Source organism: Myzus persicae, unplaced genomic scaffold (assembly GCF_001856785.1).
Source record: "Myzus persicae strain clone G006 unplaced genomic scaffold, MPER_G0061.0, whole genome shotgun sequence".
In the NCBI taxonomy this organism is placed as follows: Eukaryota; Metazoa; Arthropoda; class Insecta; order Hemiptera; family Aphididae; genus Myzus; species Myzus persicae.
The window spans coordinates 248,366-263,464 of NW_019102746.1; the positions used below are offsets into that span (position 1 = coordinate 248,366).

The 15,099-nt window shown below is 26.3% G+C and overlaps 2 protein-coding genes across 3 annotated transcripts in view; both read right to left on the reverse strand.

The window, feature by feature from the left end:
* LOC111033072 (myrosinase 1-like) overlaps window positions 1–2,166 on the reverse strand; it is a 44,198-nt gene extending 42,032 nt beyond the window's left edge. The window contains exons 1-3 of one of the 2 annotated variants that reach the window (XM_022313658.1): window positions 2,090–2,166; window positions 1,923–1,973; window positions 1,724–1,804 (exon numbers count right to left, since the gene is read on the reverse strand). In XM_022313658.1, the coding sequence (XP_022169350.1) occupies window positions 1,724–1,804; window positions 1,923–1,938 (97 nt within the window). In that variant the 5' untranslated portion in view covers window positions 1,939–1,973; window positions 2,090–2,166. Of the gene's footprint in view, window positions 1–1,723; window positions 1,805–1,922; window positions 1,974–2,064 lie in introns of both variants that reach the window. The other variant, XM_022313659.1, reaches the window with a different exon arrangement.
* Window positions 2,167–9,690: 7,524 nt separating this feature from the next.
* LOC111033073 (lactase-phlorizin hydrolase-like) lies at window positions 9,691–14,579 on the reverse strand. The gene is made up of 12 exons (XM_022313660.1): window positions 14,397–14,579; window positions 14,210–14,287; window positions 13,274–13,500; window positions 12,733–12,867; window positions 12,135–12,257; window positions 11,883–12,069; window positions 11,580–11,677; window positions 11,364–11,505; window positions 10,791–10,933; window positions 10,585–10,719; window positions 10,317–10,423; window positions 9,691–10,241 (listed from the first exon to the last, which is right to left on the reverse strand). The coding sequence occupies exons 1-12, from the start codon at window positions 14,410–14,412 to the stop codon at window positions 10,115–10,117; spliced, it is 1,518 nt and encodes a 505-aa protein (XP_022169352.1). The 5' UTR covers window positions 14,413–14,579; the 3' UTR covers window positions 9,691–10,114.
* Between the last annotated feature and the right edge of the window lie 520 nt (window positions 14,580–15,099).

A 15,099-nucleotide genomic window follows, 5' to 3' on the forward strand; every position in this document is an offset into this window, starting at 1 on the left:
ACTGTACCAATGATGTAATTTCGAGAAAACTGAGTACGCAATTTTAACGATCAAACACTTCGAACAAGATTTACATAATCACTGCTATGCCGAGTAAGTACTGACTAATGACTATAATCCTCGACGAAAAATATAAATTTGTAAATGTTTAAATTAATGCTTCCATAATATTTTATACAACAAGTGTAATGTTAATAATAATTATATTATGTTTAAAACTGTCCTGATAATAATTCCTTATTAGTTTATATTAGGTACTATAACACTATATGATGCTCCAGGTCTAAGTTGTGTCTAAAAATTATATTTCATACACAATAATAATCATATATTTTTTTCTTACTTTTACCCACATAGGGAAGGGATATAGTATACAAACAGACAACAGTGAGGTTAAGATTATGATACATAACCATTTTTATTTGGTAAAGACCTACATATGGCTATATTTTATGCATATTTTTATGTATATGCTTTTTTTCGCAGAACGGGTATGTTAAATGAGTAGGTATAGGTAGGTACTATATGCTCTACTTATGAGTTTCAATTACTAATAATATTGATTTTTAATTTACGTTTAAGCTTTTGGTAAGTTCGTATATACCAATGTCTGAACGAGCTCAATACGTGTAATTTTTTTTTAGTTTTAAACTGAATCAATGAAAATTTTTTTTGTCTTCTTTTCTATATTCTTCCGTTGTTTATTTGAAATTCGAACTACGAAATTTCGATATTAACATTCGTTCGAACACTTTTTAACACTGCTTTCTTTTAATTTAAAGATAAAAAAATCCGATTTAACTTGTAGCGAAATTATATAAAATCTAAATGGTTTCCAATTGTTTATACCGACAAACATTTATAGCTGACTCAACACAGTCAATCGGACCGATAAAGCAGACGAATTGCGGCCATATCTCAGACCTACGGGCTACGGTACACGGAAATAATGAACTTGTTGTGACGCATAATAGGTATGTTATAAATATATAAATATATTACTCAATTTGAAATCAGCTTAATTGTGGTTAAAATTTTACAACTATTTGGTTGTTACAGGCTAATACGAGAGTCTCGTTGATTGCATTGAATTAGAAAACAATTATGTGAAAAAAGAAGTTTTCTAAGACTTTTTTTCAAATTCGAGTCTCAATACCACACTATATATTGAAATAAACCGCAAATCAATACTGTGAGGCATTGAGGTACAGTTAAAAATTCTTATAAATTATACTTTGAATAATACCAAGTAATTTGGGAATTTATTTCCTAGAATGTCGAAGTTTAAATAATCCTATAAAATGTTTTCAAAAAATACTTTTTTAGTAGAAAGTTGTCAGTACAACATAATATAATGTAATAAATTATCTGCGAATATTTAAATTAGAATATAATATTCATAATTTGACTGCCTATACCGATTATAATATATTTAAAATGCCGTTACAATTAATCAATAAATATCGAAAAAAAAAAAAAAATCAACTATTCAACTATTTCAACTATATTCAAGTATACAGATCAAAAAAATTGTGACTGTCTTCAAGTATCAGTCGAATTAAAATTTTTAGTATTCCTAATTTTAATATATTCTTACTTTATAGATCATGCATTTTTTGCAACTATGAACTACATGAAGTATTCTTTAAATGCTATTATTGGTTAACTACCCAAGTGACTAAGACTTAAATTAAATTTACCATAGCAATTAATACTTAGATACCATCTTGTTTCCGTCCACCTTCAACGTCTTGATATGTGCCAGATTCGGTTCCAATATTAGAATCTTCAGCAAACTGGACTACTATAATTGTACAGAGATAAATAAGAAATTATTAATTTCATAAAATTGACTATAAGTCTTACTAAAACATAAGTTTTTCAAAATCAAGAAGCGATAAAAGCTATAGGTGGGTATTTACCTTCATCACTGGCCATTTTTTTAGATTATAGAAAGACTTGACTTTGGTAAACTGAAACATTTAAAACGGTTTTAAAATGTTGAAAATAATATTATGTTACTATGCAATAAGATCAAACGTTTACTCTAACCTTACAACTCACCAAAATAATATTATAATAATATTACCTGTTTGAAAAGTTTCAACTCACACAGCTTCAAATTATGAAGTACGCAGTAAAACGATTTATAACCGCCTTTTATATGCTAAAAAAATAATAATTATTAACTATATAATAACAGATAAACTAATATTTGCTGATAATAACGGTTTTTTTTTACTATTTTGGATAATATGATCCTAATTAATAGGGTCATAAATAAAACGCGGATTTGTATGCATTTGCATATTTATTCTGGTCGATCGTATGATATGCTAAGTGAGCATAACATTTGTTTCATGATATAACAATTAAAAATTTAAAAAATGAAACTTTTTTAGGGCATATTTTTGCATATTTTGACATTATTCTATTTTAAGGGCTTATTTTACATTTTGAATATCATATTTCATTTTTTAGTGCATATTTCGATGTTTTTTTTGTTTTTTTAGACATTTTTGAAATATATTGTATTATATTATAAGCTAAATAAAGCTAAAATGATTGTCATTCAATGCAATTCCCATATAGGTAAGTAAATTTATTTTAGGACACATTTTTGATATAAATTGACTGCTATTTTTTTTTTATAGATTAAAACTATCTACAAAAAAATAAAAAAATTAAGAAAAGTAGATAAGTATTTATAGTTGGTACTATATACAGGGTGTTTCTGAAGTGTGTGAGGTAATTAGTATACGCATACTCACTGTGATGCCACAATGAAGATTTTTTTGGAATTTTTTTTCTAACTTCAAAATCTGGGTTTTTTAAATTTATTTTTAGAATATTATCTTGAATGTAAAAATAAACACTCTAGTCGTATTTTTTGCAAAATTCTCATACGAATCGAGATATTACATCATTTTTGCGCTTGTCGCGCGTTTTTCGCGCTCGAATCGCCAACTAAAAAAAAAGTCGTGCGACACATCGATTTGTATACTGCAAGATAATCAGTGGTGATAATTACTTGTTGTCATTGATAATACACGATTAATTAACACGTTGTTTTACATTGTCGACTAATAAAAAATATGAAATAATAACAAAATTAGGGTTAACAGAGTTTTAAACGATCAAATTTTACTAGCATACATTTGTGTCATACCTTTATTAAATAACTTTTAACTTTATAAAGTTATAATAGTTAGAGATAAAAAACCTACCTATTTGTGTGTTTATACTGAAATTCCAGTTTTTGGATATCATAGTACCTAACATAATTACTTTGACTCAATAAGATAAACATTTTATTCTCGATTCGTATGAGAATTTTGCAAAAAATACGACTAGAGTGTTTATTTTTACATTCAAGATAATATTCTAAAAATAAATTTAAAAAACCCAGATTTTGAAGTTAGAAAAAAAATTCCAAAAAAATCTTCATTGTGGCATCACAGTGAGTATGCGTATACTAATTACCTCACACACTTCAGAAACACCCTGTATAATGTATATAGTACCAACTATAAATACTTATCTAAATTTCTTAATTTTTTTATTTTTTTTGTAGATAGTTTTAATCTATAAAAAAAAAATTGCAGTCAATTTATATCAAAAATGTGTCCTAAAATAAATTTACTTACCTATATGGGAATTGCATTGAATGACAATCATTTTAGCTTTATTTAGCTTATAATATAATACAATATATTTCAAAAATGTCTAAAAAAACAAAAAAAACATCGAAATATGCACTAAAAAATGAAATATGATATTCAAAATGTAAAATAAGCCCTTAAAATAGAATAATGTCAAAATATGCAAAAATATGCCCTAAAAAAGTTTCATATTTTAAATTTTTAATTGTTATATCATGAAACAAATGTTATGCTCACTTAGCATATCATACGATCGACCAGAATAAATATGCAAATGCATACAAATCCGCGCTTTATTTATGACCATAGTCCATATTAATTAGGATCATATTATCCAAAATAGTAAAAACAAATACGTACCTTTATACTTCATTTATTGATTATTAGGAAAATCATTTATTTATTATTTTATTTTTGTAAATCTCTGCTGCAAAGGCAATATTTGAGGTGTATAATTTATGCACACATGCAAAATAGTTGCCTAACTGATTGTTCGCCGAGTATTGGGTGCATTATAGGTAACATGAAATGTTTCATATTATAGCCTATAGGTTAATAAATTTGTCAAGTACCGTTTCACTGGGAAATGTGAATGGTTTTAACAGTCATTTTTCAATACATTTATTCGTACACAAAATGCCGCATTAGGCTTTTAACAATTTAAATGAATATGCTTTGTATCAGTACATTATGCAAAGGTGTGTTTGTTACATATACATTTTGATATCTTTAAATGCACACATATTTAAGCTATAAACATGTGACACAATGTTTCAAATCCCTACGATATTTAATATTTTTCGATTAATAACAAAATAACTAAAGCCGTTAGAGGTGAAACCATATTTTAAATATAATTGAGCAATAATATAACAGATTGTTCAGTCTATTTTAAACTATCATTATTATATGTCCATGGTATTCGAATTACGTTTTGTTTTTTTTTAATACACTACACAACAACATTAAATTGTGGGTAATGAACCGTATTTAATAATACACCAAAATCCAAAAATCGAATAAAATCAAAATATGGTACAGGTTTTTTTGTTATTGATATCTATTTATTTATATTATATAATTGATAATTTTTGTTATCATTATTCACACAAAAGAAAAAAACGACAATGCAACAAATTCAAAATAAATTCGAACGTTCAACATTCATCAGTTTTTATTTTGTTTAGAGGTGGGTCAAACTACTGAAACTTCGAAATTCATTGTATACTCAAATTCAGACTTGAATTAATTTAGTACTAATTTCTACTGAATTTCAATCATTTTGAGATTTTGAACTTTAATCAGATAACGGCATAATTATAAAACCAAAATTCATTAGGAGAGGATCTAAGTATCTAACGCTGGAAATTTGGGATACAAAAATATTATTCTTGGGTTCTTACTGCTATTTATATTTTATAAAATATAGAACATAAGTATGAGTAAATTAAAAAATAATACCGATATGGAAATTGATTTTTCTCGAATTATTAAAAATAACGTGAGTTTAAAATATTCAATTTCAAATATTGATTTCCAACGAACTTTGAATTTTTCAAATTTCTCAGTGTCAGATTGTTCTATAAGCCAGGTCCCTAATTTTGATAGTTATATGATTTAATGTTGTAAATTATGTACAATAGGTATTATTGTACTGATAATACAGATATACTTATAATATAACTCTTAAAGTTATATGTCAGTTGTAAAATCTACAGTTAATGTATAATTAAAATTCGTTATTTAGTTTTTTTTTTTTGTTACTATTGTTTAATTCTCGGAATCGTACTATTGTAGGCCTTTTATTGTTGCTTGAAATATATAATTATTATATAGATAATTAATGTATTTTTAACAATTTTAAAACATTTTAAACAATTTATTAGTAAAATAAAGGTCAACGATTTATTGGCTGCAGTATTTACTTATTTTGTATATTTATTCGAATGCCTAAATGCGTATACTGTGTCAAATTATATCTCGTAAAATAATAATGATCTATTTTCTTTGTCGGTACAAGAATAGGTTTCTTGAAAACCCATTAGAGTAGCAAAAATAAAGTTGATATAAATATGTATATATTAAATCATTATACAAGTTACGGACGTGTGATCCTGTTTTAACAGACAACATATCAGATTTTAGAAATTTAACACAATTAAATTATGATTTATAGAACACAATATTAGTATTAATAGTACTGTAATAAGGGAATTAAAATTCAGTCATACAAGTATAGTTGCTGATTTATTAAACCTATTACGTATATATTATATATTTTAGATTCTGAGAGGAGATATGAATATATTGATTTTGTAATGATGTGTGTGTTTTTTTTTCTTGTGCCTGCCATCACGTATTGGGACAGTAAAACACAATATAAGTATTAAGTATTAACAGTATAGTAATATGGCAATTAAGATTAAGGCATATAAGTATAGCTGCTGATTTATTAAACCTATTACATACATATATATTTTAGATTCTGAGCGGAGATATGAATTTATTGATTTTACAATGATGTGTGTTTTTTTTCTTGTGCCTGTCATCACGTTTTGGGAAAGTAAAAGTGCTTTGATTATCTTCAACAGCATCCTTTTCGGTGGAAAAGTGAATTTAGTTTTTACTTTGGGGGTCAGAAGTAAAAATTCCCAATATTTTTCAAAAGCGGCAGGAAAAACAAACAAAAAATTATGGAATTTTAGTTATTGATGTACCTCTAAAATAATGTCGTCTATAAATAAAATTTTCATTGAGTGTTTATCCACGTTTTCTATAGGTACACCATACAATTTTCAAAATATTTTGACTTGTTTTAAACAATTTATAGGCATATTACATTTTCGATTATTATTTGTTTTTTTAAGTTAATGTCGTTAAAAATTTTTTCTCTCTATCACAGAACTTGAAAATGTAATACAAGGTTCCTCGTAATTAGTTGTCAGTGAAAATTAAAAAAAAAGTTGAGCGTAAATAAACAATTATTTTTTATAAGTGGTTGATTTTAAAATTTGCAAATTATTTTTAGTTAGAAATTCATAAAAGTTTTCTAGTCATATCTAAGGTTTAAAAATGCAATACAATATTTTTGATAAGCTTGTCTACTTTATCAAAAAAAAAATAATTACTAGAAGTCATATTACAATTTGATGAGTGTTTGAAGTTGAAATTTTTTCAACTTTCCAATGTTTATTTGGATATTCACGGCATTTCTCGTATAGTGATTTTCTAATTTTGTTGTAGTTCAAAAAAGAATAACTACAGATGCTTGAAATTTACACCAAATAATATATTTGAAATGCCGTTCCAATGAATGAATAAATAACGACAAAAAAAATCTCGCCAAGACACATTCCAGAAAGAAAATTATGTGAAGAATTTAGTATTATATTTCAAGCTTTTTGTACTAAAACTAAAATCTTTGTGAATGTTAATTAACTACAAAATAATTTCCAAATGTCCATGATTTTAACGGATTTAGTCAAATTTTGACTTTGAATGCCATACCAAAATTGTGAATATGGTTTATTTATGTACTTTAATTGTTATATGAACAACTTATGATAAACATTTTCAAGCTTTATGATTTGAAAAAAAAGGTAGGTAGTTAATTTAATTTGAAAAAAAATATCAAACGTCTATAATTCTAAAAGTACCAAAATATTTTAAAAATCATATAAAATGTTATTATAAATATATGATGAAATTTCGATTAGATGTAAATGTATGTATTATGATCAGGTAACTGACGAACTTACGCCTCAACGACAATAAAATAACAAATTTCTTTTTCTCGATTATTTTGAAAAGTACTGGTTGTTTTTACTCTTTTAACGTACTTACTATATTTAATTTGGAATAAAAAAAACCATCCTAAAATTTGATAATTAAAGTATTTTAATGCCTCAATGAGTGATGACAGACACATAAATACAATTTTTAATAACAATACATTTATTTTTTTTGCTCATAATCTGAATGAATGCGATATCTTGCTTTTATTTGTTTTTAGATTAATTATGCAATCATACAAGTTCCCTAGCTGATACCTATAAAAAGTTACTTTATTTTGTGGTGTGTAGAATTTTCTGAAAATTTCAAACTATTGCAAGTGAATAACATAATTTTACTTAGCAAAATATAGTCAAATAAAAGGTACATTAATCTACAGCTATATTGACTAGTGTATGCAGTAGATATATCATTATTATTTATAGTATTTTTTTTCACGCAAGTAAATGATGGCATTGTTTTTGTGTATTATTTAGTTTTTTTTCCACCAAATCAATTTGATTTTTTGATTAATTTAGAGATATGCCTAGTACTTACAGTTTTATCCCCAAATCTTTCGCCCGATTAAAATATAAGTAGGTACGATGATAAACAGTTTAAATTCTAATATTATGTAGTGCAAACAAGAATAAATTATTTAAATGTTTATATCGATCAGATTTCTTGTGTATTCGGGAAGTTTAACCAATAATTAATTCTCTCAGTACTTTTTAACTCCCCATTTATTCGTCGATCAACGATTTAACACATAATTTAGTATTATACATTTATACATACCACATACGTCATACATGATGTTCATGATTTCGGGTATTTTGAATTTTTTATATTACAATATATCGTAAGTAAAAATAAATAACAATAATATCAGCAAATAAATATTATATATTTTTTTTCTTTTTACAGAACTTATTTTTTCTCCTTCGAATCGTAGTACCAATAGGAAGAGTTTAGAATAAATGAGTTTCTTTGAGCTGCTAAATAGACTTGACCTGCATGTGTAGGCACAATATTACTATATCACTGGAAAGTGCCATTTGGTATATATGATTTATAAGTTTTTGAAATTCATAAGTGGTCACCTGCAGTCCAACTATCCATGTACTAGCTACACTTGATATGATTAAAGTTACTTTCATAATCAACCACTATAACCTTTATCCACGGCTGTTTTTGAAATCCAAAATAAAATACCTACCATATCGTTCATATTTTATTTGGTTTTTTTGACCTATCTAAGAGATTGTGTTAGCTAAACGTGAAATATTCTGATCTTTTAAAACATTTTTATAACGTTTTTCGGGGGTCACTTAACAAATTAAATGAAGCCAAGAAGCAATTCAAAGAATCTTGACAACATTAAAATAATACAAACTATATTAAGTGCTGAATTTATAGTTTATACTTTGGTCTTCAGAAACTTTTGACTTTATCGCAGCACTAAATTGGTTGATCATCATGATATTCTGTGAGTTACCTTAATGTATTTGTATTACTGAATATTTTATATTATAATCCGATGTTGCTATATGCAGCTAAGCCGAAGGATTAATTCACATAAATATTTATATCTAATCGTCCCTAGTGTGTTGGTATTATAATATGTATGAATGCATAACATTTTCAGAATGAATATTAAAACAGAAACTTTTAAACATTAGTTTATTCATTTTAAGGTTATTATCTGGATTTACTTTATGTTACCTATAGTAATTTATCTTTTCTGTTCTCAATAAATCTAAAAGGTCGTTTTTATTTATTTCTACAATTTATTTTCTTAACTCAATTTAAAATTTTTATGTTTAACTTATTTCTTTCATGATATCTATGCATCGTTACAGATTTTTTCCCAACTATACTTGACTGTCTTGCTGAGTAAATTAATTATTTACATGGTTTACTTTCTAGTATTGATTTGCCACTGTTAAAAGCTACAACTTTTGAAACATAGTAAAACTTTAGGTACGCAGGCACTGGTCATCGATCTTCAGTATTTTGAACTACAGTCTACAGTAGTAAAAATAAAACCAGATTTGTGTTCTAAAAATGTACCAATGAATAAATACCAACTACAGTGTAGGCTTGTAGAGACACTTGTTATTTTATTTATTCATAACGTTTATCATTTTAAAAAGATACGTTCACTAAATAGAGGTAAAAACAATACGAGGAAATCATTCATAAAATAAGACTTTATTAATTTAATTAATTGCTAGCAAAAATTTGACCAAGTATAATTAATAAAATATTAAAATATTATCTTACATTTTTATAATTATAATAAAAGTAAATATTAATATTTTGAGAGACGAGAGATGACAAAATATTTGACTTGCAAAATTATTACAAGAAAAAAAGTATAATTCAATTTTATTGATTATAAGAGACATATTTAGTAGCTACAGTAAATATTTTGTATTTTTTAGTTATACCTGAAAATTTCGAAGTATAAATGTACAATATATAATGAAGTTTATCGATTTTAGCCAAAAATGTTCTGTCATAATTTCAACGAAAGCCCAATAATAAATTCTACTTTATATTATAATATTATACTTTCGACCTCAGCCATAATTTCAATTAAAATAAATCTAAATTTAAACATTTTTAAGTTTTGAAAATCATTTAATCCCAATATAAACCGTTTTTCCATAGTGATATTAATTGGATTCGATAGGTGGTAAGACTTTTGTTGTAAACACTGTTTGGAAGAACTCAAACGATGGCTTTTTGGTACGGGGTCTATTTGGGTCGTTGAAGTCCACGCAATATATACCAAACATTTTCCTAAAAAAACAAAACATAATAAAGCAAGTGTAAAATACAAATGAAATAGTATTGTGATATGAGTAAAAGATTTACTTGAAATATCCACTTATCCATTCCAACGAATCCATGAATGACCAGACACAATACCCTTTAATAACAACACCTTTCTGTAACGCTTTGTGAAGTTCCGTCAAAATACCCTGTTAAATAATTAAAACATAATTCATTATCAAATAGGCAGTACATATAAACTGGCTAGTGGCTACCATTATTTGGGGATGTATATTGGTTATTTAGAATATAACTGTATATAATTGATATTTGTTTCGATAAAGTAGCTGCTGTATATTGTATAACTTACACGATGATATTTGATTTTTTTTTCACTTTCATCTACATTTGGTTTCTCGAAAATGCCGTTTTCAGTAACAAACAGTTTCGGATTGTCTAAGTTTTCCACAAGCCAATCAACCACCTGAGTGAATCCTTTGAAGGTCTAAAAATTTAAATTTAATTTTAATAATATAATGAACTGCACGGGACCGAATATTTTTATAATAATATTACATCCTCCATGTTTTCTGCATTCGGGATAGAGAATACTCCCAAATCTTTATTCAGTAAATATTTCTCATCCGCGTATTCATCTTCGGTCATTGGTCTCACCTTGTATGAATCATAATAATTGAAAGCAATAAAATCATATGACCCTGAAATAACCAATATGTATTTCAAATGTTGGTTTTAAAATATTCCAATCTCCAAAAATCCGTTATAACGTTAAATTATGTATTGAATTATTAAAATTAGTGGCTACTAGTAAAACATTTCAAACAATCAACCTTTGAAACATCAAAAAAAAATCTAAGAATAGTATATTATTAGTATATTTACTGATATTAATAGAATAATAAAAAATTGTATGAGTATTTTTTCGTAACATTATATCTTATATTCACTGTGTTTTAATAATATATACCTACAACGGACTCATCGAAGGAAAAAAATATGTATAGAATTAAGAGTAGTAATGATACTAAAAGTTGCATCATGCAACCAAATTGTAAGTATTGTGATAATATGTCTGATATGTGTAAAGTGCAACGATAACAATATCTGTTCGAAATTATTTTATATTACCTATGAGATCTTGTTTTTCGGTCTCGGTGAAATCAAAGATACGTTTTAAAGATATATTTTCGCATTCGTCTGTTTTAGCGATCGCTTCTAACATCGATTGCGGAAATGTGCCGTCTTTCAATGGTTGAGTGAATACTCCAAGCTGTAAACAAAATATTTTACTATTGTTAAATACTCAAATATATTTTATGCTTTCATATGTTTAATTTTTTGTACCGAAAAATTGTACGATTTTGACACACATAATTTATCCTCCTCTGAATCTGGATTTATCGGAAAATACGCCGCCGTGTCTAAGCACAAACTGATCTCACCTATATTGAAATTAATTATATTAATTGTGATTGTGTAGTTTTTTTTTATGTAATTTTAATTAATTGCATGTTTACATTAAACTGTTCAGATACAATATAATATTATTGGACATAAGAAGTACCACTCAATGCGTCAATTAATTTAAATCATGCACCACGGCAACAATCATAAACACACCGCGGTGAAAAAGATATTTTTACTAACCCTGCTGTTCTTCAAAGTACTTATTCTTGTACAGCTTGTAAACTGCTGCGTGGGCAAGCAATGCATTACGAATGGCCATGTAGTCGGCGATGCCGTTGAATATTTCGCCAACACTAGGTGCAATGTTCTCATTACCATAAGCAAGAGCTACGAATCTGGGTTCATTAATTGTAGTCCACAGTTTTACCTATATATTAATTTTTAGGTAATACAAAAATTACTCGTGCATACACAATGATGGCTGTTACTCACGTCTTTGCCAAACGTTCTGAAAAGGAAATTGGCGTAGTTTTCGAAATATCTAATAATGTTTGGGTTCGACCATCCACCAAGGTCCTGGAGAATGTTCGGTAGATCCCAGTGGTACATTGTTACCTGCAGGTGATTAAGTTTCAAAACACATTATTCCATGAAATAGTCAATTTGATAGATTAAAAATAATTCCAAATCAAAAATATATGAGAGTGAACTCAAGTTTAATTGATCGCAATTAATAGCTATCAAACAGTTAAATAAGTAAACGAATTGTATAGCTACCAGCCTAAATAAAATATATAATATTATACGTAATTCTACGTTATATTTTGTTCATTTACATCTCGAATCCCAGAACAATTATTTAATGATAATTGTGCACACTGTTATTAAGTAATTTAAAAAAAAAAAATTTCATGCAAATAATGTGTTATAGTTACCTACATAATATTTTTGAATTAGACCTATGATTTATTGTTGTTTTAATTTTTATTTTGGTAGAATATAATATTATCTTATTTAGTGAATAGGTATCATTATTTAAATAAAGTGTTCAAAATATAATAGCCAATGGTTTTATATTTTAATACTTTACCACTGGTGTAATATTGTTTTCCAACAGTTTTTGAATTAACGATTTGTAATAATTAATTCCAGCTTGATTTTCGACTCGGTCATCGGCATATGGCAAAACTCTTGGCCAACTTATGGAAAACCGGTAGGTATTAACCTGAAAAATATCATTTACATTATTTTAATTGTAGAAAAATAACTAAATCTTACCCAAAAATAATTATGTGTACAGAGAAATTCACTTTATACTTATATTATAAACTATTATTTAATGAATAGAAATATAATTGAAATATTTTAGCTAAACTCGTTAATATAATTTTAAAATTTTTGCATTCGTTAAAGAGTACGAACTATAAGAATATAAGTAAAGACATAGAAATTAGTATTTTTATATACACAAAAAAGTAACTTTTAAATACGTCATTTTAATAATAATAAAAAAGAAACATAAGTCATTGGTCTGGCTAAATCGAGGGTTTAACGTGTATAAAAATTAGTTCATGTTTTTAAAAAAAAATTCATAAAATTGTGAATTAGCTCGATGATTTTAATGTACTTACTCCAAGATCGCACAAGTTTTTAATATCTTCATCAAGCTTATTATACGAATCACAAGCAATATCTCCATCGACAAGTGAGAAACCACGAGATGGATCATTTTCGTGAATATCTGTGCCTCTGTGAAAACTACTATATTTCTTCTTGGGAGCCGAGTGGACAACTTTTGGATTGGCGACTACGATTTGTTTAGTGTGAAAATAATGATCCCAGATACTAGGAGTCTTGCCTGTAAGACAAAGTAATATACATTTATAAACTATAATATAGTCAACTCCACAAACAATATAATATAATAATAATAAGGGTGTTATTAATTTCAACAATCATGAAATAGTTTTATTCGATATAAGTTGTTCATTGAGAAATGCATGCTTATAATTATAGAAAAAAAAAAATCGAAAAACCGTAAGAGTTAAGTTAGGTAATCAAACTTCTCATTTAAATTGAGTTTTAAAATTGTAAAATAATAATATTGTAAAACGTACTTACTCAAGACTTAACCTGCAAATATATATTAGTCGAATTAAATGTATTAATAATCCTAATTTTAATGTATAATTACTTTTATAACATGCATGTTTTTGCATACTTTTGTTTAGTGTTTATGCTTATAACAAAGTAAATTTCTCCAGGATATTCCCTCGATTTTACTTAAATATTCGCATTAAAAAATTACATTTTTACAAAGGTATAATGTTATGATTGGCCCGAAGTTTATTTATGTTTCAATTATATATTATTTTTAAACTTATTTAGAAAATACATGTTAACAAGATACGAAACGTTGTAGGAGGTAAAAAATACATTTTAATTTACACAATTTTATAAATTATAGCACTAAAGTATTGTTAAATATTATGAAGTTTTTTTTTAACACCATTATTACCCAAGTGGCTTAGTCTTATATTAAGTTGTCTATAACAATTAATACTTACCATCTTGTTTCCATCCACCTTCAATTTGGTACGCACCAGATCCGGTTCCAAACAGAAAATGCTCAGGAAACTGGATTACTATAATTTTATAGAAGTAAATAAGAAATCATTAAAATTAACTATGAATTTGAAAAGACTTAAATTTTTCAAAATCAAGAAACTATTAAAACAATGGATGGGTACTTACCTTCCTCACTAGCCATTTTTTTTAGATTGTAGAAAGACTTAAATTTGGTAAACTAAAATATTTAAAATAATCATATGTTACTTAGAGTATATTAGTATATTTACAATATTACTGCTCGAGTAATATTAACATACTATGAGATCAAACATTTACTTTAACATTACAATGCACCAAATAATAATATAATTACCTGTTAGAAAATGGTCAACTCGCACAGCTTAAAATTATAAAGTACCTAGTTAAACGGTTTACAATCACCTTTTATATGATGAAAAAAAAATTATTATTAATTATATTATAACAGATAAGGTTATATGTGCTGATAATAATGGTTTTTTTTCGATAAACGAAATCAACTAATTATATTTTATTAATTTATGACCGTATTTAGGATCATATCCAAAACAATAAAATAAATGTGTATACTTAATTTATTGATAATTGGGGAAATCATTTATTTATTATTTTATTTTTGTAAATCTCTGCTGCAAAGGCATTAATTGAGGTTTATAATTTATTCACATTTGCACAATATAGTTGCTAACTGATTGTTTGCAGAATTTTAGGCATATGGGTAACAGAAAGTTTCATATTAGGTTAGTACATTTGTCAAGGCTCGTTTCACTGGGAAATATGAAAGGTTTTAACCATAATTTTTCATAAGTACTCATTTATGGATTTTTAACAGTAAATATGCTTATAT

Coding starts and splice junctions, on each gene's coding strand:
- LOC111033073 (XM_022313660.1), bottom strand. Junction 12,070..12,134: donor TCAGAACGTTTGGCAAAGAC/GTGAGTAACAGC, acceptor ATTAATATATAG/GTAAAACTGTGGACTACAAT. Junction 10,720..10,790: donor ATGCAGAAAACATGGAGGAT/GTAATATTATTA, acceptor TTAAATTTTTAG/ACCTTCAAAGGATTCACTCA.